General features: G+C 43.1%; 1 protein-coding gene and 1 pseudogene across 1 annotated transcript in view; both read right to left on the reverse strand.

The window, feature by feature from the left end:
• Positions 1 to 27,637, reverse strand: part of HDAC9 (histone deacetylase 9) — a 416,015-nt gene that overhangs the window by 30,936 nt on the left and 357,442 nt on the right. Inside the window, 1 exon segment of the mRNA XM_033164888.1 lies at positions 20,264 to 20,386. Coding sequence (XP_033020779.1) covers positions 20,264 to 20,386 — 123 coding nt within the window.
• On the reverse strand, positions 16,523 to 16,634 carry LOC117056212 (annotated as a pseudogene).

Below are 27,637 nucleotides of genomic sequence, written 5' to 3' on the forward strand. Positions count from 1 at the left end.
TAATAATAATAATAATAATAATAATAATAATAATAATAATACTGTAATCAGTACTTTTTTTTCTTTAAAAAAGTTTAGGGGGTACTCTCATTTTGACTCAAGAAAATCACCATTTTATAGTTCGAATAGGGGAAAATAAATGCAGTAAATGGACAAAAGTACAAAGATTCACAAAATGTGCTCCCCCCCAAAAGTACTGATGATGATGATAATGATGAGAAGAAGAAGAAGAAGAAGAAGAAGAAGAAGAAGAAGAAGAAGAAGAAGAAGAAGAAGAAGAAGAATGCAGTAAAGTGATTCTTTTTTTGAGAGGGGGTGGGGATACAGCTCCTTGCCAAGGGTGCAAGGGACCTTAGGTACACCTCTGAAAATTAATTACATCATACACTGTGCCTGAAAACTGGAGTGGCAAATGAGGCAAGGAAGGGTTTTTTGTGGGGAGTGCCCTTTAACTTTCACTACCCTTGGTCTCATTATATATATAATGAGTTTTATATATATAAAGCTCCAGGAGCTTTCTGCTGCTGCTTTGTCTCAGTGTTGCCCTTGTAGAACTCAGCAGGGAGGAAGGCGGGGATAAAGACAGAATTAGTTGGCTCTGTCTGTCATTGGCTATGGCGCCACCTACTGCTTGGCTCCCAGCCTTCCACCCTACCAGTCCCAATGGACGCCAGATCCTCCTGCCAACTACTGCACAGCCCCTCATCCTCCTTGAAATCCATGCTGAAATCCTAGGAAAGGAACTGGCTATTCAGAGGAGCACACTAAGGACACACCACTCCTGCAACTTTGGATCTCCACTGTCCTTGTCTTTTAGTCATGCACTTAACCATTATTTACCATTTAATCATACCATTACTCTCTAATTTGCTTGAGAATGTGTTTTCCTCTCATTAAAACCTTTGTAGTCACCGCTGCCAAGAATCTTCCCACCCACCAATGTTCTGCACTTTATCCTTGCGGTTCTTTCATGACCGTTTGATTAATTTTCATTGATATGCTTCCAACAATAGCATCTAAAATTAACTGGGTCAGGTCTTTTTTTTTTTACATAACTTCCTGAGTCATCAGGCTCTGTGTCCTAAATAAATACATCCATACAAGCATGAAATGATAGTTCACCCTTCCAGCAATGGGCTGGAGCTAGTGAGAACTAAAGAAAACAATGTGCTAGTTTAGAGGGCTGCTGTATTTCTCTCCTAGCATAGCATCACTAAAAAACAAAAAAAATAAAAAAGAGAGGAGATGCATCACCAAAAAAAAGAGTTTTGCATTAAAAGTTGCATATGCTAATATATATAGAGGGATGTGATTTTTAAAATAATTACTATTACTGAAATAGAAATACAATCTATCCCAACACAGTGAGTGACCAGGTGACCCATGTGGCCGGTCAGTCTACTGTTCAGGGGTTAACTGTTGGTGTGGAACTTTAAGGCCTCTCCACTTCCTTCTTAGCCTTCTTTATCTTTACACTGGCCTTGGATCAGTCATGCCTTCAAACAGAGGACTCTTTCAAATGCAGGACCACCACCCCACAGATAGAGGATTGTCCTTTCTAACGTAAGACATATGCATCATTCAGCTCGGACACTGAGGTCCAGCTCCGAGGGCCTTCTGGCCATCCCCTCACTGCGAGAAATGAAGTTACAGGGAACCAGGCAGAGGGGCTTCTGGGTAGTGGCGCCCGCCCTGTGGAACACCCTCCCATCAGATGTCAAGGAAATAAACAACTATCTGACTTTTAGAAGACTTAGAAGGCAGCCCTGTTTAGGGCAGTTTTTTATGTTTGATGTTTTATCGTGTTTTTAATATTCTGTTGGGATCCGCCCAGAGTGGCTGGGGAAACCCAGCCAGAGGGGGGTTATAAATAATAAATCATCATTATTTATTTATTTTTAATAATATTTTATTGAAGAATTTCTTGATTTACGAAGGTATTGCAATGTCTCTCTCGTATTTTTCCGTATAACATTTTTACAAATCAGTTTTTGTTGTTGAGAGAGCCCCTTTTTATATTGCCTCTGTTCCATCGCGGAACTCAATCCAGGTTCTTCCAAGGTGGGGCTCTTATTCAGGCATTCATTTGGCCCAGGCCTGCTTAGCTGCAGTGATGTTGCTGGGGCATATGCCTTCAGTTCAGAGACCACCCTCTTTCTACTCTTCCTGCAACCTCACGTTTTTCTATAGCAGTGGCATTCAAACTGTGGTCCAGGGAACCCTAGAATCAACTGGAAGCTTCTCAGGGGTTCCTCAATAAAAAGAGCAGTACAAGTGTACTGAAAGACACCTTGCCCACCAACGCTGTTAGTTCATGAGGGCCAGTGGTGAGACCCAGCATGTCTGGTCAAGGCCATACGTGAGCTGAAGGTGCACAGGCTCTCCCGGTGGGTTTCCATGGCAGGTGTTCAGTGGTTCCTTGCCAAATGGGCCAATGTATGGGGTTCTTGGAAGTAAGAATACCATTAACTTAAGGCTTGCTGTCGTGACAAATAAGTATAAGGCAGGAAGCTGCCTTATACCAAGTCAGATCATTGGTTAATCTAAGGGTCACATCCACACTACATATTTCAAGCACACTTAACACACATTTAAAATGTATGGCTTCTTTCAAAGAATCCTGGGAGCTGCAGTTTGTTATGGGTGCTGGGAACTGCAGCTCTTCAAGGGCTAAACAACAATTTCCATGGTTCTTTGGGAGAAGCCAGGTCCTTTAAATGTACAGTGTAGATGCGACTTACCTCAATGTTGTCTACACAAAATTGGAGCTCCAGCTACTTGTGGACTGCAGTTCCCATCATCCCTGACCACTGGTCCTGCTAGCAAGGGCCTTCTCAGTAGTGGAATGCCCTCCCTTCAGATGTCCAGGAGATAAAGAATCACCCAACTTTTAGAAGACATCTGAAGGCAGCCCTGTATTGGGAGGTTTTCAATGCTTGATGTTTTTATTATATTTTAGATATGCTGTAAGCTGCCCAGAGTGGCTGGGGAAACCCAGCCAGATGGGCAAGCTATTATTATTATTATTGTTTCCAAAAAACAGCCAGAGGCCAAAGTTTTTGAAACCCTGGTTTATATGACTGACAGTGGCTCTCCAGGATTTCCAACAGAAGTCTTTTTAGCCCTACCTGAAGACGCCAACAATTGAACCTGGGCCATTTTGAATGCAAAACACATGCTCTGCTACCAACCTTCCATAGTGGTTGGCTCAATTGCTTCATGAACACAATATCCCCAATAGGATTGGTGCCATAAGAAGGCCCCATGTGTCACATGTTCCCATTAGCGTCATATATACATAAACACATGTACACATTCCACAGCTATTAATCCTAATCCTAAAATACCTCATTATGAAAGATAGACTTTTGACCTTTGGCAGTAACTAGTGTTTCCTAATTTGGGAGCGGAGAGGGCAGGATAGTTTTTAAGAGAGAGAGAGAGAGAGAGAGAGAGAGAGAGAGAGAGAGAGAGCTCAGCAATCATTTAAATGGTATGTTCCTTACTGGCTTTTAATTTTGATTGTGTTAGACAGTAATTGTATGTTAAACAAATATCAGCGGTTTTAAAACACACTTTGCAGGAAGACACGATTTATATAATAGATCATTTCATTATGTGGCTGTTGGTTCTGCAGTAATTTGTTTTCAACAATTAATCTTTGATTGCTAAATAATACCCTATTTTAACAAGTCCATAGAAAGCAGAGCAGAGCCCTCATCTTCTAAACTTTGGTTACCTCAAACTTTTCAGTTGTATTTTGCCAACTTACTGTTTGTCATTTGCATAGCCATATTCTAGTAGGATCAGACCATTAGTTCATCTGGCTTAGTATTGTACACTGACTCTCCAGGGTTCAGACAGGAGTCTTTCCTACTCCTACCACAAAATGCCAAGGACTGAACCTGAGATCTCCTGCATGTGCTTCCAACTATACAAATAGTGAACTTTATATGTCTTTTCACTGGCACTTGGATACCTGAAAGTACACGAATCCATGTTCAGCCTTTTCATGTTTACTCAGACATAAATGCCACAGATTTTCTCTTGGCCTTGCTCTCAAGTAAGCGTGCATAGGATAATCATGTTAAGCATTGCACCGTCACATTGCTACTGCTAAAAATTATGTTTACACTGGAAAAATACAAAACTTAAATAATCAATTAAAATCCAATTATTAAAAAATGCTCCCCACTTAAAATGTGCTAGGACTGTATATAAAAGGATAGGCTGTGTCATAGCAACGGCCAGTATTGTCTAGTGCAGGGGTGAGGAAACTGTGACTCTCGGGATCCTGTTACACTCCAGCACTCATCAGGTCCAGAGAGTAAGGCAAATGGTCAGAGAAGATAGGAATCTTAGTCCACAGCAACAGCAGGAGGGTTACAGGTTTTCCACCCATGGCCAAGTACCAACTTTCTACCATGGCTGACAGATGGCATGCTTGGAACATAATACGAGCATGATGGATCAAGCCAATGACCCATCTAGTTCAGCATCCTATTTCATCAGAAACCTGAAAGCTGGAGATGTGCACAAAAGCACTCTGCCCACCTGTGTTTCCCAGCAATTGGTACAGTGAAGGCTCCTGCCTGATGTCAATAGTCAAGAAGTTCCATTGATCAATTTCTTACAAATGTAGAATGGGTATTGCATGGCACCTGTAAGAGTGCCACTTCCATTTTTTTATCCCATTCTGTAGCTGATAAAGGCTCCCAGAGTGGCTTCCAAATATCAATGATGACAGAATTTGACAATTTGGGCTAAAAGAGTGCTTCTTAGGCAATCTGACTCAGCTGTGATTTCTCTCGTAGCATCCCAATGAACATTTGTGGCTGGGTGAAACAAAGAACCCTGAAGTCCCCTGAACCCTAGGCAAAGGTCCTAATGAGTAGACCTTGTCGAGATCCTGTGTATGAATAATCCACCCTTTCCAAAAGCCACAGTAGTACAACAGGAATGAGTTTTGTGTTAGTAAATGGCCTCGGGGGATCGAGCTAAATCTCCTGGCACTGATTAGCACCTACCCTTTCACTGAGTGTCGAAAGTGCTCAGAACCTTCTGGATGCGGGCCACTTTTGTTTAATCAATTCCATTTCATCGTAGCAGAGGGACTCTGAAGCACAGTGCATTTCTAAGGGATTACTGCACATCTTGGGTAGTTAGTCACTTTCCTTTTGGCTTCCTGCCTCCTCGATCCACCTGACACATGCCATAATCAGCCAGAAATGCACCGCCTGTCATTCTTTATTGCAGAGGTAATGGATGAAATTCAGCAAAACAGAGGAAACTTGTGTTGAAATTGAGTTTTGGCCCCTCAAAGCCTCCTGATTAATTGTAATTTCCAAATAAAACATCTTGAGCAACTTTCTGCTACGTTCTATTACAAAGATGTGTCAAGCGAAACTTGGAAGTTCTTGCCAACACTGTACGGTATAGCCCATTGGAGCCTGGCCAGAGGTACTGAGAAGCTGTTTCAATGCCTGGATTACTTGTTACAATTTCCCCCGAGGCACCTAAACTATGGCTGATATACAGACGACATTGCTGGTTCTACCACACTGAATTTCCCCCTCCATTGGACAGTGTGATAGAGTCCTGTTATCAATCAGCCTGGGCTTCAGAAGACTAGAGGCAGATCCCCAAGTGGCTGGGTATTTAGGAAACACGGACAATTTAGAAGTTGCTGAAATTTTATTGTCAAAACTTTTCAGAGTAATCCTTCCTAAACCAGAACATTTTCCTGTTAAGAAATGAGTTATTGGAACTACCCTAGGAAACCTAGGAATGTGGTTTCTAAGAAGAAGCAGGCAATGTGTCTCTTCCAAGAGACAAGGAGGAATCATAGTAGTACTCTAAGCATCTCCCATCTGATTTAATCTCTCTCTCTCTCTCTCTCTCTCTCTCTCTCTCTCTCTCTCTCTGTTTTTAACCGATTAAAAGGGCAAATTGAACTATATGTCTTCTCCAGTCTGCTCTCATGGCTGCTGATCACTGATAACTCAAAGTTGTTTGGAGACAGGGTTCTTAAGGCATGCTAGGGATGCATATTTTGGGGAAGGAGGGAGGGGAAAGGCACACTTTAATGATGATGATGATGATGATGATGATGATGTTCACGTCTCTCTACTCCCCAGAATGATGTGGATAATGTTGCAGTGAAAGCTGGCAGACAGCATATAGCACTTTGGGAATGTTTACATCACATCATTTATATTATATCAGCCAACTTGAGGCCAGAATGACATTACTCCAATGTCGCAGACTGGAGGTGAGTGGTGTTAGGAAGGTGAGAGACAGCAGCTTCTCTATGGCCACCTCATTAGTTAATTGTTAACATTTGACATGCTCATTATCTTAAAGGTAAATGACATGTAATGTTTGGAGGTCTATGACTGACTTCCTGACTTTTAAGCCACGGCAGGGGGTGGGGTAATAATTTGTTTGGAATGGAAGCATACCTAGGCTCCCTTGCACCCTTGGCAAGGAGCTGTATCGGTGCCTCTGAAACCAGGAGAGGCCACAGAACAGAAACTCAAAAGGTTTGCTTCCTTTTATGCTCCACCAGTGGCTTCCTCTGTGGCCACTGGGGTTGGGTCTGCTCTGCTCCGCCTCACCTCCTCTTTCAATCCATCCATCTACCTGCCTTCCTGCTCCCTCCCTCCACTCAGTGCTTTTCCTTCTGCCTCCTTCCTTCCTTCCTTCCTTCCTTCCTTCCTTCCTTCCTTCCTCCTCCTGCAACTCTCACCTGTTCTCTCCATCTTTCTTCCCTCCATGCTCCCCTGGGCACTCCACTCACACTTCTAATAGCCAACTGAGAAGCGGGCCCCACAGGGCTGCTGCCATGGCCAATGCCAGTGACACCCAGATCCCTCTGCCAAGGCACCCAGAGGAGCCTGCATGCCTGGCCTGGCCTCCTAGAGCGGCCCGGGGAGCATGTAGATGGGCAACTCTAAGCCAGAGTGAAGAGGTGTGATTTTTGCAGGGGGGTGCAGGTCTGCACCTTAGTTGGAGGCCAACCTGCCCAACCCCAAAGTACACCCTTGGTTTGGAGCAGCGTACATGGTTTGGAGCAGTGTGCATGGAATCTATAAATCACCACAGACGTCTTTAGTCGATCACGGTGGGGAGCAGGATGCTGGACTAGAGAGGTTTTTTGGTCTAAGCCAGCTCTTCTTATTTTCTAACATACTCTGTTCAGGGCAATCTTGTGGGGGCAGCTTTGTAGGCCAGCATTTCAAGAAGGAGAAAAATCTCATAGATTCCCCCATGTTACATTTTTAGATAGAAACCACCTTGGGTAATGTGGCAAGTGGCAAGGCCACCACCACACCCATAGTTCATGGTGGCCAAGGAGAAGATTGGAGGGAGGGCAGTAAATTCAGTGTGCCAACCAGGATCTGGTGTGCTCCCCATGCCAGTGATCCCAAGCCTGACTCAGCCCTACTCCTGTTCTCCCTTTGCAATGCCCCATTTGGGGTTTTCCCACTGGTAACGGCTGCCAAAGGTCTCGTCAGCAGCCAGCGCACCCACATGATTGGCACATGGAAGTGGGAGGTCAGTGCCAACAAAATGATGCTTCCATGGCTCCAGCAGCATCAGCCAGCAAGGTGCTTGCTTAACTGGGAGACCTGGGCATTCCAACTGCAACAACCCCAGCAAGGTGTAAGGAGAAGTTGGATTGTTCCGTCCAGTAACCTTATTTTGCATAGAATATTTCACAGCAAGCTTTCAGCTTTTCACTGGTGTGTGAACAGAGTTAAACTGCCTGCTTAATAGGGAGCATAACTGCATACAAAAATGCTAATGGTAGCTTTATCACTCCATGCAGATGAAAATAATCTCTCATTCTTAATGCTGTATATCTAAATATAGTTATTGCAATAAGACACAAAGTGACCCTACATTCCAAATCCAAACTCCAGAATGTGCTTAGATCCAGACTTCACAAATGAATCCTCCCTCTTATCCTGATATAGTTCCTAAGTGAGTATATATGTGGGCGGATATTGGCAATTGAAAGAAGATTTGCTCAGGGTGTGTCAGCAAGAGAATAAACGATCTGTGGTGTGTCAGTGAATGACTAAGACAGCGAATGAAACAGATTATGCACACTGGAGCCAAAGAGATATTGTGAGTGTGTGAGAGAAAAGGCTTGATATATCCAATATCCTGGTCCTACACACATTGGATATTATCCAGAAAAGGGCACAATGAGTGCATATAGCATGTTCTCAGGCTTCCTTTCCAGTTTGCAGTTCACAAATCAGCAAATTGCATTTTTTTTAATCTTTTAAAATGTGGAGGAATTCTGGACATTATAAAGAAGCGGGAAATGCAGTTCGTAGGGGCTTCTGCATCTGTTTTTGTGCTTCAGAAAGAATGTCCAAGAGGCAACTCATACCTGAGCTATACCAGCCATCCTTGACCTGATGCCCTCTGGATGCTTTGAACTACAACTCCCATCATCCCTGATCATTGGCTGTGCTGGCTGGGGCTGATGTCAGTTGTAGTGCAAAACATCAGTAGGTTTGGGGGGGGGAAGGCTGGCAATTCCAATGCCTACTGCCCATATACATCTCACTAAGGCACAGAATTATGCATTCATTCCCCTTACTATTATTTAATGTACAAATCTGCTCTGCGCAGTGTATTTCAAAACAATTTGATAAACCATTTGAGTACTAGTTCTGCACTTATACCAGGCTCATGCAGCAGGGCTGGTACCATAAGCATTAATGGTTACACAACAGTGCCCCTTGCAGACAATTGCAGTGCCTGGAAACAGTCAGGTCAAGCTGTGACCAGAGGAGGAATGACCACTGGGAGAAGCGCAGAGAGAATAAACACCATGGTGCCTCTGCAGCAGCACAAACGCACACTTTCATCTGCCCCGGCTGTAACAAAGCTTGTCTCTCTTGTATCGCTCTCTACAGCCACAGCAGGCGCTGCAACCTTCCATCCGTTTGACTCCACCCTCAAAGGTGCACTCCTCCATTGTCTTCCGAAACAGACAGATGCCAACAAAAGTGTTTCATAAAATGCTGACTGCACAGCAAGCCACACCCCATCCCCAGACACTAAAGTGAATCGGACAGTTCTTGCTCATGCCAGAATCCCAAGTGTGCATCAGAGCCCATCATGTGTATGTTTGAGCCATTGGGCGAAGGAGCAGCAGAGTTGAAAGGGCAAAAAGTATTGCACTCAGAGGGAGTAAGCTGAACAATGGACACACATGTCAGATGTATGTGTAAGGATGTAATAACGGTCAGGAACTATGTGAAGCTATCGTGAAACCTGGAAGGCAAAACAGTAGAGGTTTAGGAATAAATCATGCATTGGTGGGCTTCTACAAGAGAAATAAATGGAAAGAGGTTGTGTGAGATGATAGATAGATAGATAGATAGATAGATAGATAGATAGATAGATAGATAGATAGATAGATATAGATTTGCCTCCTGCTCTCATATAATCTGTAGTAGGGGAATGTCAGTTCCTCATTGGGGTATCACATAAATCCTATAATGTATATCTTTTTCAAATGCCTTCAGGACTTTCTGCAAATGTCACCAAAATACTGCCCTGTGGTTTTGCTACCCAGAAATGGATCCCCGGGGTGAAAGTGCACAGGTGACATTCTACAGAGAACTCTACTGGATTGCAATTTGTGGAGTTTGGATGCTCTTCTATGTTGTTGAAGGATATTGGGAATATTGGAAGACAAACTTCGGAAAGCAAGATTCCAGCCAGAATGGAAAAGAACAAGCCATTCCTCATCGGGACAATCGCACTGCATTCCATCAAGTAGAATTACACTGCTTCCTGTCCCCCAACATTTTGCCTAATGCAACCTGGGCTGCAACCCAGGGAATGCTAGCCCCAGAAGCAACTGAAGTCAAATATTCTGCATTGTGTTTGAGATACGTAATCCACTTGCTTAAAATCAGGATAAGCCCATAGAAATAAAGCATTTCGGGTTATTAACGAACCAATGCATGTTTTTATTTAAGAAAGGCTCAACAATTTTGAGGGTCTTCCTTTCGGGGTGTCTTGGTTTTGACTTTTTGAAATATGGCAACTCTAGTATCAAATCAAGTAGCAGTTGTTGAGTCTTGCTGGATGAAATGCTGGATGCTTGATTTATGGTGGCACACAACCCTGGATCTTATGCATTATTATTATTATTATTATTATTATTATGATTATTATTATTATTATTACTACTACTACTAATACCCCGCCCATCTTGCTGGGTTTCCCCAGTCACTCTGGGTGGCTTACACAGCATATAAAAAATTGTAAAAACACCAGACATTAAAAATTTCCAGATACAGGGCTGTTTAGCCTCCCCCCAACTCCCTGGGGCCCTGAGTGCCTGAGCACCCACAAAATTCCCCATGAAGGGGCCAGGCACCCACATATTTCGGAGCCAGGGCCATGCAAGCTGCATGGCACCATGGCCCCAGGCACCCATGGTCACGGGGACAAATTGGCACTCCTGCTCCAATGTATGAAATTTGTGAATTTTACTGGTCTATCCTGCTAAAGAAATGCAAATCTCATGTCTGCTGCCATCACAAGGATATAGAGATAATTTTCTTGCGCAAAGCCCTGAACAACTTGGGTCTGGGATACCTTAAGGATCACTGGAGCCCTTATTTCCCAACTTAAGTCACTCAGATAATATGGAGGACTGCTGTTAGTTGTACCCAGTGTTACAGAGGCCTGACTGGTCTGAAGTAGACATCAGGTATTTAACGTTGATGGTCCCCTGCTGTGGAATACCTTTCCAGCAGAGATTTAGCAGGCATCCTCCCTATCAATTATTTTTGAAGACCTTTTAATGTTGACAGACCTATGTAGCTGTTAAAAAAACTTTTTTGATTAGCCAGTCATTTTAATGATTATTTCATACTGCTTTGAATGGGACTATATTTTTTATTATATCCCATCCTGATATTTTATGAGTTGACAGCCTCTCTCTCTCTCTCTCTCCTCTCTCTCTCTCTCCTCTCTGTCTCTCTCTCTCTCTCTCTGTGTACACACACAAACCAAGCAAAAGAGGAACCTACGAATAAGCATTTGCAGGACAAGGAGAAAAGCATTTACAGAAAATGCAATTTATTGTAACCCAGAACAATTTGGCATGTAGTACACTTCCATGGTGGCTTTTAATACCCCCCTTGCATATTGAAGCAGGTTTGCTGTTTGGTAAAAATCATACTTGCCTGTCAAGCCACACCACAGCACACTTTTGAATGTTTCATTTTATTCCATGCATGCTTGAGGAACTAAGAAGCCAGGATCTGGTGTTCAAACGTATTGTGACAACTACCTATTTTATTATTGTACTTCTTGGGGGAGGAGAGTGGAGTGATCTTTTGCCACGGCACCAACATCAGAGTTAGATCAAACAAAATAAAGGAATTTAAAAAGAAGAAAGAAAGAGAACAAATCCAACAAGCAAGCAACCAAACCTCCACATCTTTAAAGGAGCTGATTTCATAAGACGCAATTCTGGGGGAAAATATGAGAGCTAAAACAGCACATTTATTTAGCTTTAATTTTTGTGCTGTCATACTTCAGTGCTGGAGCCCTGATTTAGAACACATGCCATTTTCCTTTGATGTTTTGGGCTCCTTTTTTAAACAATGGCAAGAAAGATAGAAAGGAATTAAACTGCAGCCCAAATCATAAAACTGGGCTTTTGTGCTCTTAATTTACATAAGGCTATTTTGGTTTTGGAAAGGCATTTGAGTCCCCAGAGCCTCGGAAAAGAAAAAGCAACCATTTCCATCAAACCATTATTTCTGAGGGTGCAATGAGGCTGTTATGTAAGGTCAGTTCCTCCCCCCCCCCCATCGGTATTTAGTTTTCTCCTTGCCTTTCTTCCCCAACTCCTGCTGCCCACCTCCCTTTGTCAGCCGAACCCATTTCTCTGTAAGGCGGTGTGCAAGGGGGGGGGGGAAGGTCTCTCCTTATTCTCTTTTCCAATAATACATTTTCATTATTAAAATCTTCATTTGTTTTACAATTCATTCAGGAGAGCCCTGCTGAATCTTATGAGAGTTTTGATTGTTCCTTTCCCCTTGAGGGTTTGGATCTATCTATCTATCTATCTATCTATCTATCTATCTATCTATCTATCATCTATCTATCTATCTATCTATCAGCACTAGAGGGTGTAGGTTTTGGTTGCTCATGCAGCCACTCAGTTAATTTCTGCACCATCACAGTGATCTGGATACCACCTTGCACCAGACCCTCTCAGGTGGCAAAAGGAAACCAGTTAATGGAACATTTATCTTCTGTGAACACTGTCCTCAGAACTCTGAGTAAAAAAAAGCCATTTTAAAATGAGCCAAAGAAAAGGGGATCAGTGGCAGTTTTAGGGTACAGTGGTGCCCTGCTAGACGAATGCCTCGCTAGACGAAAAACTCGCTAGACGAAGGCATTCGTCTAGCGGGAGGCTGCCCCGCAAGACGAAAAAGTCTATGGGGCTGCCTCGCAAGACGGAAATTTTTCGTCTTTTTTTTTCATCTAGCGAAAACCGCGGTTTACATTGCCGCTTCGCTAGACGAAAAACCGCTAAACGAAAAAATTCGTAGAACAAATTATTTTCGTCTAGCGGGGCATCACTGTACTGCCACAGGGGGTGCCGCAACAACGATGCAGAACAGTGTGTGAGAGGCATGGGCAGTACCAGATTTATGTATAAGCTAAACAAGCTATAGCTTAGGGCCCCACTCTCTTGGGCCCCCCAAAAAAATTTAAAGAAAAAAACTGGATGTACATTTCCAAAATATAAGATAAAAAACAAATAAAATAAAACCTACATACAGCAAATGGCTTTAGATACCTATTGGGTCCATAAATTACCATATAGCATATATTCAACACAAAAAAACCCAGTGACAATTTGTTGTTGACAAAGGACATCTGGACATATAAAAGGCCCTATTACCTTCAGTAGCTTTGGGCCTCATCAAACCTCAATCTGGCCCTGGGCACGGGGGCACCAAATTTCAGTGTTGCACAGGGCACCACTGAAAGTCGAGAGCCCAAAGTCGGCCACTGAGGGGATTTCTTTACAATCAGCAAATTCAAATGAGGATACTTTGCTTGAGATTTAATTTCCTGAAATGTGTTCCACCTGCAAACAGCAGGCACATAGCCTCCAACATTTCTCTGAAGAAAATAAGGACGTTCTAAGGAAAAGTGGGACATTCTGGGATCAAGTCAGAAACTGGGACGCCTTCTTTAAATCTGGGACTGTCCTTGGAAAATAGAGACACTTGGAGAGCCTGCATGCTAGGCACTGGGGAAAGTCCAAAATAGCCTTCTGGTGCAGTGTGATCAATGGGAAGGCTGGTTCCTGCCTAAACTAGGACAGCCCCATACTGAAGCCAGCTTTGATCATGGAGTTATTGACATGAGTTTGGTACAAGACAAATCGCAAGCACAGATGAACTGCAATTTCCTAAAGACAAAGTAAACCAACAAGCCTATGCTAATACATTAAACAAAGGCTTTTTACAGAAGGTCAAATCAGGGACTGAATAGACTAACCTACTTTTTCGGTATTCACTGTATATCCCACTTAGACCTTGAATAAAGAAGAAAGGTTGACATGCTAGCTTTTTGTGCTTAGGTTACACATTAGTGTGTTCCAAGGCCACACTTGAAAGTCCCTATTTATAGCACTTCATTTCCTGATTTATAGTCCAAAATATTGTCAGAAAGGCACAAAAAGCCAGAATAATTTGCCGCAAGGGGAACATTTCTTTTCCGGTCCCTCTCAACCCAGAAATAACAACGAAATCTGCCCTAGTTGGCTTTCTACAACCACACTTTTCTGTTTTGTTTCTTTGATCACTGGTGTTACCTTCAGGCCACTGGCATTATTATAAGTGTTTTGAATTGGAATGTGAAGGACTCACAGTACACCCCTCAGTTTGTGCAATGTAATTTAATTTTGCACTAGGACTGTATACACACAGCCCTTTTAAAGCATATTCAAAGCACATCATTTCCCTCAAAGGATTCTGGGCACTGTTGTTTGCTAAGGATTGCTGGAAACTCTAACTCTGTAGGGGGTAAATTACAAGGCCCAGAATTCTTTAAAGGAAAGGTGGTGCTTCAAATTTGCTGTAAAGTTACAGTGCATACACAGGACTCCAAGCTCCTACTTCTCATCGATGGGGATGAGAGCTGGTCTATGCATTGCACTTGTGAGGCTGTCGCCACAGCTATGTCCTGCTGTGACACCATTATTTGCTTCATCGGGGGTAAGGAACCTGTGGCCCTCCAGACAGGGATGGCCCAAGACATTTTGGCACCTGGGACGAACCACAAAATGGCAGCTCCACCCCGTCAGGGAAGAAAGGGTGAGTGAAGATATACATCAGAAACAAGGGGGTGAATACAGATCTACATTGGGAACAGGATTTGGGTGGCGCTGTGGTCTAAACCACTGAGCCTCTTGGGCTTGCCCATCAGAAGGTCGCTGGTTTGAATCCCTGCGATGGGGTGAGCTCCCATTGCTCTGTCCCAGCTCCTGCCAACCTAGCAGTTTGAAAGCACGCCAGTGCAAGTAGGTACCGCTGCGGTGGGAAGGTAAATGGCGTTTTCGTGCACTCTGGTTTCTGTCACAGTGTTCTGTTGCGCCATAAGTGGTTTAGTCATTCTGGCCACATGACCCGGAAAACTGTCTGTGGACGAACGCTGGCTCCCTCAGCCTGAAAGTGAGATGAGTGCCGCAACCCCATAGTCACGTTTGACTGGACTTAACCAACCAGGGGCCTTTACCTTTACCTTTACATTGGGAACAAGTAGGGAGTGAAGATCTACATCGTGAGTAGGAGGGTGAGGGTTAAATCCAAGGCCGCAACAGGGGAAGAGGAATGGGTCTGTTCTGAATCACGCCGGGTTGCTGCAGAGCTCCACCCGTACTTTACTCATAATAGCTTGAAAAATAATTCAATACACAGAATGTGTTGTTTGCTTAACAACAACAACAACAACTTGGGCACTTGGATCCCAAATACTGAAGCTAGATTTTTAAAAAATAATGTATGTGTGTGTCAGTTGGGGAGTGTAGAAAGGTGCAGACCGTGAAACAAATGGCCTTTAATTGCTTGATGGGGTTAAAACACCATAGCAGACTTTTTAGAGACTCCTTAACTTGTCTGTCCCTATCAGGATGGCCTCTCTGTCAGATTAAAGGTTATTGCCTCTCTGGCTTTCCCTGTGCTCAGCTTTTGAAGTCCATGGCCAAGGGGCCAGGGAGAGAATATTGCCTCAGATAAGAGGTGTTTGCTTTGTAAAATACTTGAGGTAACAATCCGTGGAGCCCTTAACAGTCCAGCAGGGACCTATGAGCCCCATCTAATGTCTCCCGGTTCCCTGTTGGTTTCAGGGCTACTCTCCATAAATAAATAAATGCCGTCGTTATTTACTTGCTGATCTCATGTATAAAGACCCATTGAAATTATGTCACAAACTTGCCAAACTTTACTTATTCTCCCCTGCCCTGCATCTAAAGATTCCAGGGCATTTTACCAAAGCGTGGTTAAACCACTTCACGCAACTCATCTTAAATACAATTTTAAAACATAACGAAAGGCAAAAGTAACAAAATGCAAGAAAGCAAATGACCAAATAAAACCCCAAAGCAGAAGTGCACATCAGGTCAAAGTTCCAAAAGTAATCTAAAAAGCCTGTGCAAATAAAAAGATATTTGCCTTGTGCAAAAAACAAAAACAAAAACAAAAACAAAACAACCCCTTCTAAATATTAGGGGCATCAAACATCCCTTTAAGTCTGCCTTGAATAGCAAGGAGGTGAAATTCTGATAAATAAAGACCAAATCTGAGAAAATCTCAAAAATTACTAGAAATAAAATCCTGAGAAAGCAGTGTGATATAGTGGTTATAGTGCTGGACTAAGACATGGCAGACGAGGGTTCAAAATTCCACTCAGACATGAAGTTCACTGGGTGACCTTGGACAACTCATCAACTATTAGCCAAGTCTACTTTGCAGGGTTGTTGGGAGGATAATAAGGAGCAGTGTACACACACACACCCTGAGTTCCTTAGAGGAAAATTGGGATATGATGCAATAATAATTACTCATATGGTAGTTACAACTGGGCACAAATGGTTTTGTGAAATTTCCCACCCTATTTCAGGGTAGAAGAATGGGAAGTAGGAGAACATTCCGTGCAATTGCTTCAGAGACAGTTTCTTTGGGGTTGGACTCTCAATTAGTACTGGCAGTAGACTAACTTATTTCTCCTTTCCCTGAGGTACCTGCAACTGTGTTGGCAGCCTGGCCAACGTTCTGCATTTCCCACAATGCCCTAGACCTAACATCACTCTGGGGCGTTAGAAACATAGAATCATAGAGTTGGAAGGGACCCAAAGGTCTTGTGAAATGCCCTGGAATCTGCAGGCATAGGGAAGTCTATAAATTTAATTAATTAATTAATTAAAAATAAAAATCTAGTCCAACACCCCCCCGTGCAATGCAGGAATCAACAAAAACATATTTAATATGCAGTCCTCAAAAAGAGGACATATCCAATATCAAATGGATAAGAACTGATACTACACTCGATTAATGACAGAATATTCATTGAATATTCAGAGAAAAATTCAGCAGATTGACTTCTGGGGCAGGAAAAATTTTAAAATCTCAGCAATTTTCTCTTGAATGTAATTTCACCTCTTCAAAACACAGATAAATCTCTACACACAGAGAGGAACAGGAGTTTGGCATAGTTTGCCAGTACTGCGTATACTTGAAAATTCATTTTATCATGCCATACTGTATACATTAAGGACTCCAATAATTGGGCTCAGCAGCAAGTAGATATCCAATCTCACATTGACTGATGTGCCTTCTAAATAAATGCTTCAAGGGCATCTTTTGTTAAACTACTGCTAATTGTCATTCCACTTTGCCCCATGGTGCCAAATATTTTCTTTGAGATAACAGAGGAAAAGCAAGAGTCAAGTTCTAGAAAGTCACTAAGTCCAGCCTTTCTGGGAAAGGCAGGAGCTCCCCTTACCCTTCTCTCTTTGCTGCCACCACAGACAGAAAAGTCACCCAGTGCTTTGTTTGACACTTTACTGTTTACCACCTTTGAGATAGTTCCCATTTAATGGTTCAATTACTGCACCGGGTGATAAGGCAGTATCAAGAACTTTAGGCACAACATTTTTCTCCCCGAGCATTTTATGATAAAGCAAATACAAAGGGCACAAACCAGCCAAGGTTAAGTGTTTTCTGTTTTTGTTTTCACATCCCACGGGTTTCTGTGGGAGACACTTAAGCACATGCTTAAGCTACTCCTTTAAATCAACGGGGTTTAAAACTGCTTGGTTTGAGCTGGATCACGGTGAAAATATTTTGCATATAGTTCTTTATTCAAGTCAGATAAGAAGAGAACGTTATTTTTCTATTATTATTAAAATTACAAGATGCACGCAGAGAAAAAACTTTAAAGTATGGAAATATGATAATAATAATAATAATAATAATAATAATAATAATAATAATAATAATAATAATAATACCCCGCCCATCTGGCTGGGTTTCCCCAGACACTCTGGGAGGCTCCCAACAGAATATTAATAAATATCAACTAAGGAAGAATGTATCATTTTTCATGGATGCAATGGCAAATGCACGTCTGGTCTTGCACACCAGTTAGGACATGGGTAGGCAAACTAAGGCCTGGGGGCCGGATCCAGCCCAATCGCCTTCTAAATCTGGCTCACGGACGGTCCAGGAACCAGCCTGTTTTTACATGAGTAGAATGTGTCCTTTTATTTAAAATGCATCTCTGGATTATTTGTGGGGCCTGCCTGGTGTTTCTACATGACTAGAATGTGTGCTTTTATTTAAAATGCATCTCTGGATTATTTGTGGGGCACAGGAATTCGTTCATTTCCCCCCCAAAAAAAAAAATATAGTCCAGCCCCCCCAAGGTCTGAGGGACAGTGGACTGACCCTCTGCTGAAAAAGTTTGCTGACCCCCGAGTTAGAAGGTTAGAGTATTGGATCTCAGTCACTCACCAGCTCACAGGATTTTTTTGAGGGCAAAAATGAGGAGTTGTCATATATTCTGCCCTGAGTTTTTGGGAGTGACATAGGATACTGTGGAGCTTCCCTTACTCGGAGAGGAAGTGGCAGCTCCTCTGCCAAGAACTCTCCCCATCTTGACCTCCATCGGATTGCTCTTCCCATTATTATTGTTTCTTATTTACAAAAAAATGTACAATCCCCAGTCAGAAGATCCTCAAACCAGAGAACCATAAATCAAAGCAAGAATAGTAACACAATGACATAACATGAAAATAAAAACTCATTAACAGAAGTCAAAATAGCACCACAGGTAACTAAATCTACTCAGGGTTAAAAAGTCTGCCTGAAAACAAACAAACAATTATATGGCATGAAAATTTTGTTTAACTTAATGTGTAGAGATGAAACTGTAATGCAGAAATACAGAACATACCAACCATATGCTCTCTGTTGCCCATAGACCATGGGTAAGCAAACTAAGGACCAGGGGCCCGGATCCGGCGCAATCGCCTTCTAAATCCGGCCCGCAGACAGTCCGGGAATCAGCGTGTTTTTACATAAGTAGAATGTGTGCTTTTATTTAAAATGCTTCTCTGAGTTATTTGTGGGGCATAGGAATTCGTTCATCCCCCCCTCCAAAATATAGTCCAGCCCCCCACAAGGTCTGAGGGACAGTGGACCGACCCCCTGCTGAAAAGGTTTGCTGACCCCTGCCATAGACCAAGCCCATAATGTGGAGTCTTTGCATACGCAGACTCTACCTTTCAGAGGACGAAGCTTCACATGTCCAATGGAATGCACAGGTATCATTTTTCTGTCCATTAAAGTGAATGGGTGGAGGAGCTCTATGTATGCTACCCCCTGGCATATCCTGCTGGATGGGAAGCCACTGGGCGTTATCATGGCAATCTTTTAATATTTCATTGTTGATATGGTTCTCCTCTTTTTCTCCTTTATCTTTTTATACAATGAATATTCATAACGCATTGTGAGCCACGCTGATATTACAGGTTGTCTTATTAAAAATTTAATAACATTTTAGCAGTGGAAAGGAAATGCTGAAATTATTGAGCAGGGCTATAATATGGCAAAGGGGAATATCTGGATCTTGAGCTGCACAAAACATTTCCATTGATATCAACAACTGCTGCGTATGAAGATCAAAGACAGTATATATGGTCTTAATCTGGGGCCTTTGGGAGACCCTTTATGGGGTGTTGCACTAAAAGTCAATATAGGATCTGAAGCAGCAACATATGATCAAGTTTATGCACTATTCTGAAATGAGAAAAGAGTGTGTGTGTGTGTGTGTGTGTGTGATGGCCTTTCTTTCTAAGTATAGCAATATCCAACTGAGTCAATTATTTACTTAGTCATGGCAGAAACACAGGATGAGCTCCCCAGAACAGAACAATTGTGCTAATGTAGTAAAGGTAAAGGGACCCCTGACTGTTAAGTCCAGTCGCAGACGACTCTGGGGTTGCGGCGCTCATTTCGCGTTACTGGCCAAGGGAGCCGGCGTACAGCTTCCGGGACATGTGGCCAGCATGACTAAGCCACTTCTGGCGAACCAGAGCAATGCACCGAAACACCGTTTACCTTCCCACCGGAGCGGTACCTATTTATCTACTTGTACTTTGACTTGCTTTTGAACTGCTAGGTTGGCAGGAGCAGGAACTGAACGACGAGAGCTCACCCCGTCGTGGGGATTCGAACTGCCGACCTTCTGATCGGCAAGCCCTAGGCTCAGTGGTTTAGACCACAGCGCCACCCGCGTGCGCGTGCTAATGTAGTTGGGCCATTAACTGCACCTTTGCTTCAAACCCTTGGCAGTGAGTCTCCCCAAAGAGCAAAGATTATTTCTGCTATGATCTCTGACTTCCAGACTCAAAAACAAAAACAAACCAGGCCAAATGAACACCCCACCCAACCAAAACTTTTGTGGTGCTACAAAAGCCAAAATGTTGCTTATGCCCTCGTCATGGGATGCAGGTAGCCATTGCGGATATCAGACACTACTGCCTGTTGGCTCGTGTGTTGACTTCGCACCTTGCTAGCTGCTGCAAAATGGTTACACGAGCATATCAGGCAAAATTTTGGCACCACCTAGATTAATTTCCTTGGGTTGTTGGCGGGGGGTGGGGGAGAGAGAGACTTTAAAAAATGCGTACGTACATTTAGCTGTCAGTTTGTACCCGCCTAGAGGAGGATCGTGGCCTTCCACGGCATCAAAGCCAGCCGATACTAAGACAATGTCAGGCTCGAACTCAGAGGCGATGGGCATAATCACAGTCCTGAAGACAAAGAATAGGCAAACGGTTATGAACAAGAGGCTTCATTTAAAATGCACTGATTATCATGATACCATAATTAGCTTTCGAAGTCTACTTCCACGTTCATTTTTTTTTCTTTCTCTCTCCCTACTTTCCGGGGATTTTTTAAAATATTATTATAATAAAAAGACCCCCATAATTTGCAGGTACATGCGAGAGCTTCTAACATTACACCCACATCTGGGCCTGTTTTACCCTATAAAGACCGAATCTTCAAGGGAAGTGACTAATGGATTACAAAGGGAACTCTGAAGTCTCAGTGGAAACCTGCATTGCTCCAGTGAATGTGAACGTGGTGTAAATTTGAACTATAAATTTCTTCGGGGGGAAATGTTTGCTTTTCAAACCTATCCCCATCCTCTTAACATTTTAAAATGGGCGGCCGGGGGGGGGGGTAAACTCTTGTAGAAAGGGTGGGGACAGATACAAATTCCTATAATCATATTCAGGCCCCGCTGTCAGGCATTTTCTGAGGTCATGCCTGGTAGGAATTTGGCTACCACAAATCAGGAAAAGCACCCCCTGCTGGTTTCAGGAAGAAACTTCGAGGTTTTTCCGATTCTCAGCTTATTAACTCCTTCTTATCCAGTGTTTTATATCAGCTTCTTCGGTTCGGACCAGCCCTACCAGGTTTAGGTGAAGCAGTTCACTTTGGGCAGTGGAATTAAGGGGAAACTGATTTCTGAATGGGGAGGCAAACCTATTTTTTAAGTGTTGGCCATAGCAAAAGGAAAGAGGTGTCCTTTGGTAGCAAAACGTCTTAGATTGGCAGTAATTTGGAATCAGTTTGGAATCAGTTTGGAATCAAGGTGAAGGCATTTCTAAACCAGAAATCTTCACATTGGTATTTCAAGAGTCTAACCCTCAGTGACTTGAAAATTCAATGACATATTTAGTAATTCAGTAGGGTGGTCACTTACAAGTCAGCAAAAAAAAAGAGAGGGATGCCTCAACAACAAAAAAGGACACATATTTGCAGAAAATGTGCATATGCTGATTCATGTATAAATGCAAATTTATACATAATTACTATTCTCCAAATCGAAATACTCTATAAAGTCGCACTATAGTGGAAACACTGTAGCCAAGTAGTCTGTAAGACTCAGTCTGCTATAACTGTTGATGGGCTGCCTCAAGGCTCTGGCTCTCCATTCCCAGGACTTGGACCAGATAGCCCTTCAAACAGAGGACTGTCAGCAACATACTTCAATTAGAAGACTGTCCTATGCAGGGACATATGAAGGGGGGTTGCGGCCCGCCCCAGGTGTCATCCTTGGGGGTGACAAAATGGCACACCACGGGGGTGGCACTTACCGCGGGGCCTGGCCTGCAGCGCACCCGAGCCATGCATCTCTCCTGGGAATGATGTGATAGCTCGGGGCCCAGCGCTGCCCAAAATGGCAGCGTGAGGCTTGTGTCTGCCAGGTGGACTCTGTGGGCAGCTCGCCGTGCAACCCCCCCTGCGCGGATCACTGCGCTGCCCCCAAGTAGATCGCCATACTGCGCCCCTGTGGGTGGCTCACCCTGCCCCCATGGGCGGCTCGCCCCGCCCCTGCTGCTCCGGGTCGCAGAGCAGCTAGCTATGCCCCTGGTCCCATGCAAATTAGGATATATAACAAATTCAGATTGCACCTGCATAGAACTGACTGCAGAACGCCAGCACTGCAGCCTAAGATGCCACATAGGACAGGACTGTCTTAATCCAAGATCTTCTGGTGGCACTAAAGATGCAGGGAAGTAGCCCCATACTCCTGAGCAACCTTATGAGAGCTGATATCTTTCAGATGTTATTTAAACACCATTGCTCATCAGTAGACAGCTACAAACCACTTCTGGATCATGTGGAGTTTCACCAAAGAGACAAAATCTAGGACCTTAGGGAAATATAGTGAGCAAGACCAGGCAATAAGGCAATATTGTGAACAGCAGGTGCAAGGGCAATGTGATAATACTCAAGGTAGCACATCAGAAAGTCATGTCCACAAATTAAATGAGTAAAACTGATTTATGCAGTGTCATCTTTGGAACTTCCTTTTGCAAAATATTTGTACCCCCACCCCACTCCTGTGGCTTCCAAATGGACCATGAAAACTTTAAAAAAAATCATCAAGACTTAACTGCATTTTAATTTGATGATGTTGTTCTAATGAATTATTTTGATTTTTGTACTATTTTAATGCTGGTTCTTATTTCACCCTATTTTGCTTGGCCTTAAAAGAGGTGGGGGATAAAAATAAAATAATCATAAATGGAAATCATTTATGCAAATGACAGTTTATGTAAATGACAGTTTCCCCTTTCTACTAGGCATCTTCTTTGAAACATATAAACCAAAGACTGTGGTTCTTTCTTCTAACAAGCCAAGGTATTAACTTTTCCCACTCCATAAAACAGGGTTGGGGAACCTGTGGCTCTCCAAAAATTGCTCACATCAGCCCCAGCTAGCATAGCTATTGATAAAGGATAATAGGAGCTGTAGTCCAACGATGTCTGAAGGACCATAAGTTCCCCATCCCTGCCGTAGAGCTGCATAGGTCTTCTGGAACAGTTTCCTCCTTTCCAAGCAAAGCAGCTCTTCTTGTATTCCAAACTTCTTGCTCAACAACATGTTCTTGGGAGTCTGGAGAGATTCGCAAAAGAAACTTTCCCCTGAGTCCTAATACATTCAGTCTGGTGCATTATGCTGTCTGTAAAGATGTCACAGGATGGTTTCCAGCCATTGTTAAACCATCTAGCACGTGATCCTTGCTTCTAACGCTATGAATGTCAGATGCAAGTCATTCGGGCAGCAAGAGACGGTTATAAACAAAAAGCCAACAACCTTGGAACTTCCCTCACCGCTCTGAATTACTCTCATTTATCTTGTATGGGTTTTACAGCACATGGAGCAGAGATGCCTGTGAACTGAAAATCGGGGTGATGCTGCCCCAATTTCAGTGAACGTGCATAGAGGGGACACAGCTATGAGGAGGAGATAGGTCTTCACAGAAGGTGAGGGAGAGGCTATTTACAGCTAGTTCCTGGCTCCCACCCCTCCCTTGGCCAGGTTCCTGGTTGCTCATCTGCTGTGTCCACCAGTCTATGAATGCTGTTGTTTAATGCCAAATCAGCATGCAATAAGATTTCACTCATCCGTGATTTGATTTTGGATTAGGGTGTTGATCTGGTGTGTATTACTGAGACCTGGGTGGGCAAACTGGGAGGAAATAATCTGACCCAGCTGTGCACGCCCAGATACTTGGTACAGGCTGCAGATATGGAGGGGGATTTGCTGCGGTTCATCTCCTTCACCAGGAAGCCCCTCTGTTTTGAAGCTGGCTGCCAAGGTCTGCACTTGGTGCCGAGCCAAGTAAACTAGGCTTGTTGCTGGTGTACCATCCAACCTGCTTCCCAGCAGCCTCTTTGACTGAGTTGGCTGGCCTCGGGTCTGGTGTTGGGGGAAACCAGAATGAGAATGACTTCAACATCTGTGTTGAGGACTTCATTGCCTCCATGGGGCTGTCTCAAGTTGTCATCGGTCTGACACACAGGTCAAGGTTTGGTGTTTGCTCTAGATGAAGGAAGGAGTGACCTGTAAATGGGCAGGCTAGATGAGGGGCAAAAAACTGGCCTTGACCGCAGCAAAACTGAGGTGGTGTGCCAAGGTGTTGTTGGTCAATTGACTGCTTTGGATGGGGTCATGCTCCTACTTAAGCAGCAGATTCGTTGTCTGGGGGTGCTCTTGGATCCATCTTGGTCACTAGACTCCCAGGTGACCTCAGTGGCTAGGAGTGCTTTTACCAGCTTCAACTATGGCTATTTCTGGATGGGGGTAACTTGACCACTGTCATCCATGTGCTGGTAGCCTTCAGATTGGATTACAGTAATGCACTGTATGTGGGGCTGCCCCTGAGGTTGACGCAGTAACTGCAGCTAGTGCAGAATGCCAAGACTTGACTGATCACTGGACCAGAAGATCACCATCATATTATGGTGCTGTTGAAACATTTGCGCTGGCTATCAATTAGCTACTGAACTAAGTTAAAGGTCAACAGAGCCCTGTACAGCTTGGGGCCAGGATACTTAAAGCAGCATCTTGCCCTTTATATACCCAACTGATTACAGTGCACTGCAGGATGCCATCTCATAAAGAGGTCCCTTCTGCACAATGTTGGAAATCGGTCTTCAGTGCTCATCTCCCTTCTTGTATTTCTCACTATTGATAATTTGGTGTCAGCTTCTTGCAAAAGAGGCATGTCTTTTGTTTATGTAACTCCATAAAGCATCATATACATGAATAATCTACATAGTAATTTCAGTGGAAGAATAATCCACAATATATGACTTCAGTTTGGAAAAATGGGGGGGGGGACATAATGGGGGGACGACTGAATCACAGTTTATGCCTCATGGACCAAAGCAAATTAGCCAAACCTGGAATTAAAGTGTTGCCAAGCTGAATAATGCATGGCTGTTTAAAGGGGGAAAGACAATGGGATGATCGGATCATGCATTTTAGTTTGGCACTGAGATGCACATTTTTCAGAACAGAAAAATACTTAATGGTTATAGTACTGAATCCATTTCCATGGCAATAAGTTCACTTCAAAAATTATTCTCTCTTATAGCTCATGTCTTCTAACTTAATATTATTTTACTCCACCAGCACTCACAAAACTAGTATACCAGCTTGCTATATTAGACAAGTCTATTCTGCAAAATTACTTCCAGCGTTAACCAAAAGAAATGTAACTTGGCTGGACAAAAACAATATTGTTTAAGCTTAAGATCTCTTCTTCTCCATACCATAGATGCTGAAATCTTGCCTTTTGGGATATTTGAGTTGCCTGCACACCTTATCAGAGCTCACCAATCTCAAAGACAGAGTTGAAATGAGTTTCTAAAAGTATCTTTGGTTGTTCATTTGACCGCCTGGTTTTTAATCATTCTCACTGCAGAGCTTTCATAACTAGTCTTTCCCATTGCTCAATAATCTTTCAACTGGAAAGAATTTGGAAGTTGCGTCATGGATTGATTCCTTCTACGAATCAATGTTTTGTGGCTGTCCTTTTTCTTCTGGAAAAGGCTAAGTAGAAAAACGAAGAAGCTGAAAATAATGACATGGAAATTTATTTCCATTTATAAAGGAATCTCTCTGATCTAGGTCAGGAAGATGTTGACATTAGAGATGGCAGCAGCATCCAGTACTGTTGGCCCCCCTGAGTCTCAGCAGAGCTGTGAACTTCTCACTGAAACGATGACACATTTTTCCCAAGACAAAAACATTAAATTGGTACATTCTTTTCAGAACATCTATTTAAAAGGGCCAGCAGGACTTAAGACACTAGTTAAGAACAGATCACAGACAATGTGAATTCATAATACTCCAAGTGCCAGTAGAGCTGATGTGCTGAATTCATCAGGGTAATTATAAAGAGATACAGCAGTGGTTCCAGACTTCCAATTTTTCGGGAACGAACTCAGGGATAACTGTAGACATTATATGTGTCTTTTTAGTATAACTGAAACTTGCTTTCATTACGAGCTTTGTGGCAAAATTAATTAATTAATTATCAAGGTAATGCCTGAAACGAAATGTTTATACTGTATGTGTGAAAAGATTTGTATGTACAACCAGGACCTTGCAGTATCCTAAATGAACACACACACACACACACACACACACACAAACAAAAGAGACTCTTTTAGAGTTTAGAGGGAGTTCTGGATGGAACTGCAGCCTCAGTTTCAAAAGCTGCGTACCTTCTGACTGGCCAAGCATCCTCGATATTACAAGTTATTTATGATCTTCATCCAAAGATCACAGGGTGATTCACAACATAAAAATGGGAACACAAAATACACAACGTATAGTTGACTAAAGTAATTTGGAGGCTTGATTCAGCTTCATGTGCTCTGCTTATATTGTGTGTGTTTACTCTGGACAGCTCCTGCTTATATAGAGAATTCCCTTGTCATTGATAGGAAGCTCCGGGACATTCCACTGTTGGTAAAGGAACCTTTCTCATGCTTGTGAGGATCACAGCAAGGTTTGTGAGACATCACAGTAGGGCAAAGAGAACCATCCTGAAGAATTGCCTGTCCCCAGGAACAACGTAATATGTAGGCCAGCCCTTTGTCCCAGAAGTTGCTCCAAAGCTAGAATGCCCGATGTCCAAGAGACTTTTTTATGTGGTGATTTTGCACAAATAATACAATGTCAAGATTTTGCACAGCGTCAGAGATGGTTCAAAACATTCTGGAATCCAAGGCAGAAACATCCAAAATGGTTCTTCCAATGATGATAAACCTTATGTACACAAAAAGCTCTCCCTATATAAAGGGGCAGTAGCATCCATGACAGATGGCCACCCAACCTCTGCTTAGAAACCTCCAATGAAGGACTTTCTACCACCTTCTGTGAGAGCCCGTTCCACTGTCAAAACAGCTCTTACTGTCAGAGAGTTCTTTCTGATGTTTAGTTGGAATCTCCTTCATTGTAACCTGAAGCCATTCCATGTGACAGCCCTTTAGATATTTGAAGATGGCTGTCACAGCTCCTCTCAGTCTCCTCTTATCCAGGCTAAACACACCCAGATCTCTCAACCGTTCCTCATAAGGGTTGGTTTCTAGACCCTTGATAACCTTGGTTGCCCTCCTCTGCGCATGTTCCAGCTTGCCCATGTCCCCTTTGAATTGTTGCTCTGAAATGACTCCCATGCTGTGCACCTGGTCCTTTAGGGGCACATTTACCCCATTCAGGACCAGGGAATCCTGTACACCTGTCCACCCCCTTTCCTCCAGAAACAGTCCTCCTGTCTTTTGGGGATTCAACCTCAAGAATGCTTTGGATAAACTGGAGTGCAGATTTCAGAACAGCCCTAAAAATGTCAGTGAATGTTCTGCAGCGCTTGCGTGACTTTAGTCTTTGTATCTTTTACTTCACTCTTCTCTTGTGTGCAATCATTTAATTTATAAGGAATCTGTGGTGCCTGTTTTAATCTTGATTAGAGATTTTTTTGGGGGGGTGAGTTATTTACTAGGTGCGTATATAGTATAAGAAAGTAAAAAAGGAAGAAAGAAATTATTCCTTCCCAATTGTCATATAAAGTATGCAAGCAATATCCTATTAGGTTTTATTTCATATTTGGTTCTGAATCTTAGTTTCCCTAACTCCCCCTTTGATTTTCATGCTTCCCCCCCCCACCTTCTGCTTGCTTTCATCCTTGCTCT

The sequence above is a fragment of the Lacerta agilis genome, chromosome 12 (genome assembly GCF_009819535.1).
Source record: "Lacerta agilis isolate rLacAgi1 chromosome 12, rLacAgi1.pri, whole genome shotgun sequence".
NCBI classification, from domain to species: domain Eukaryota; kingdom Metazoa; phylum Chordata; class Lepidosauria; order Squamata; family Lacertidae; genus Lacerta; species Lacerta agilis.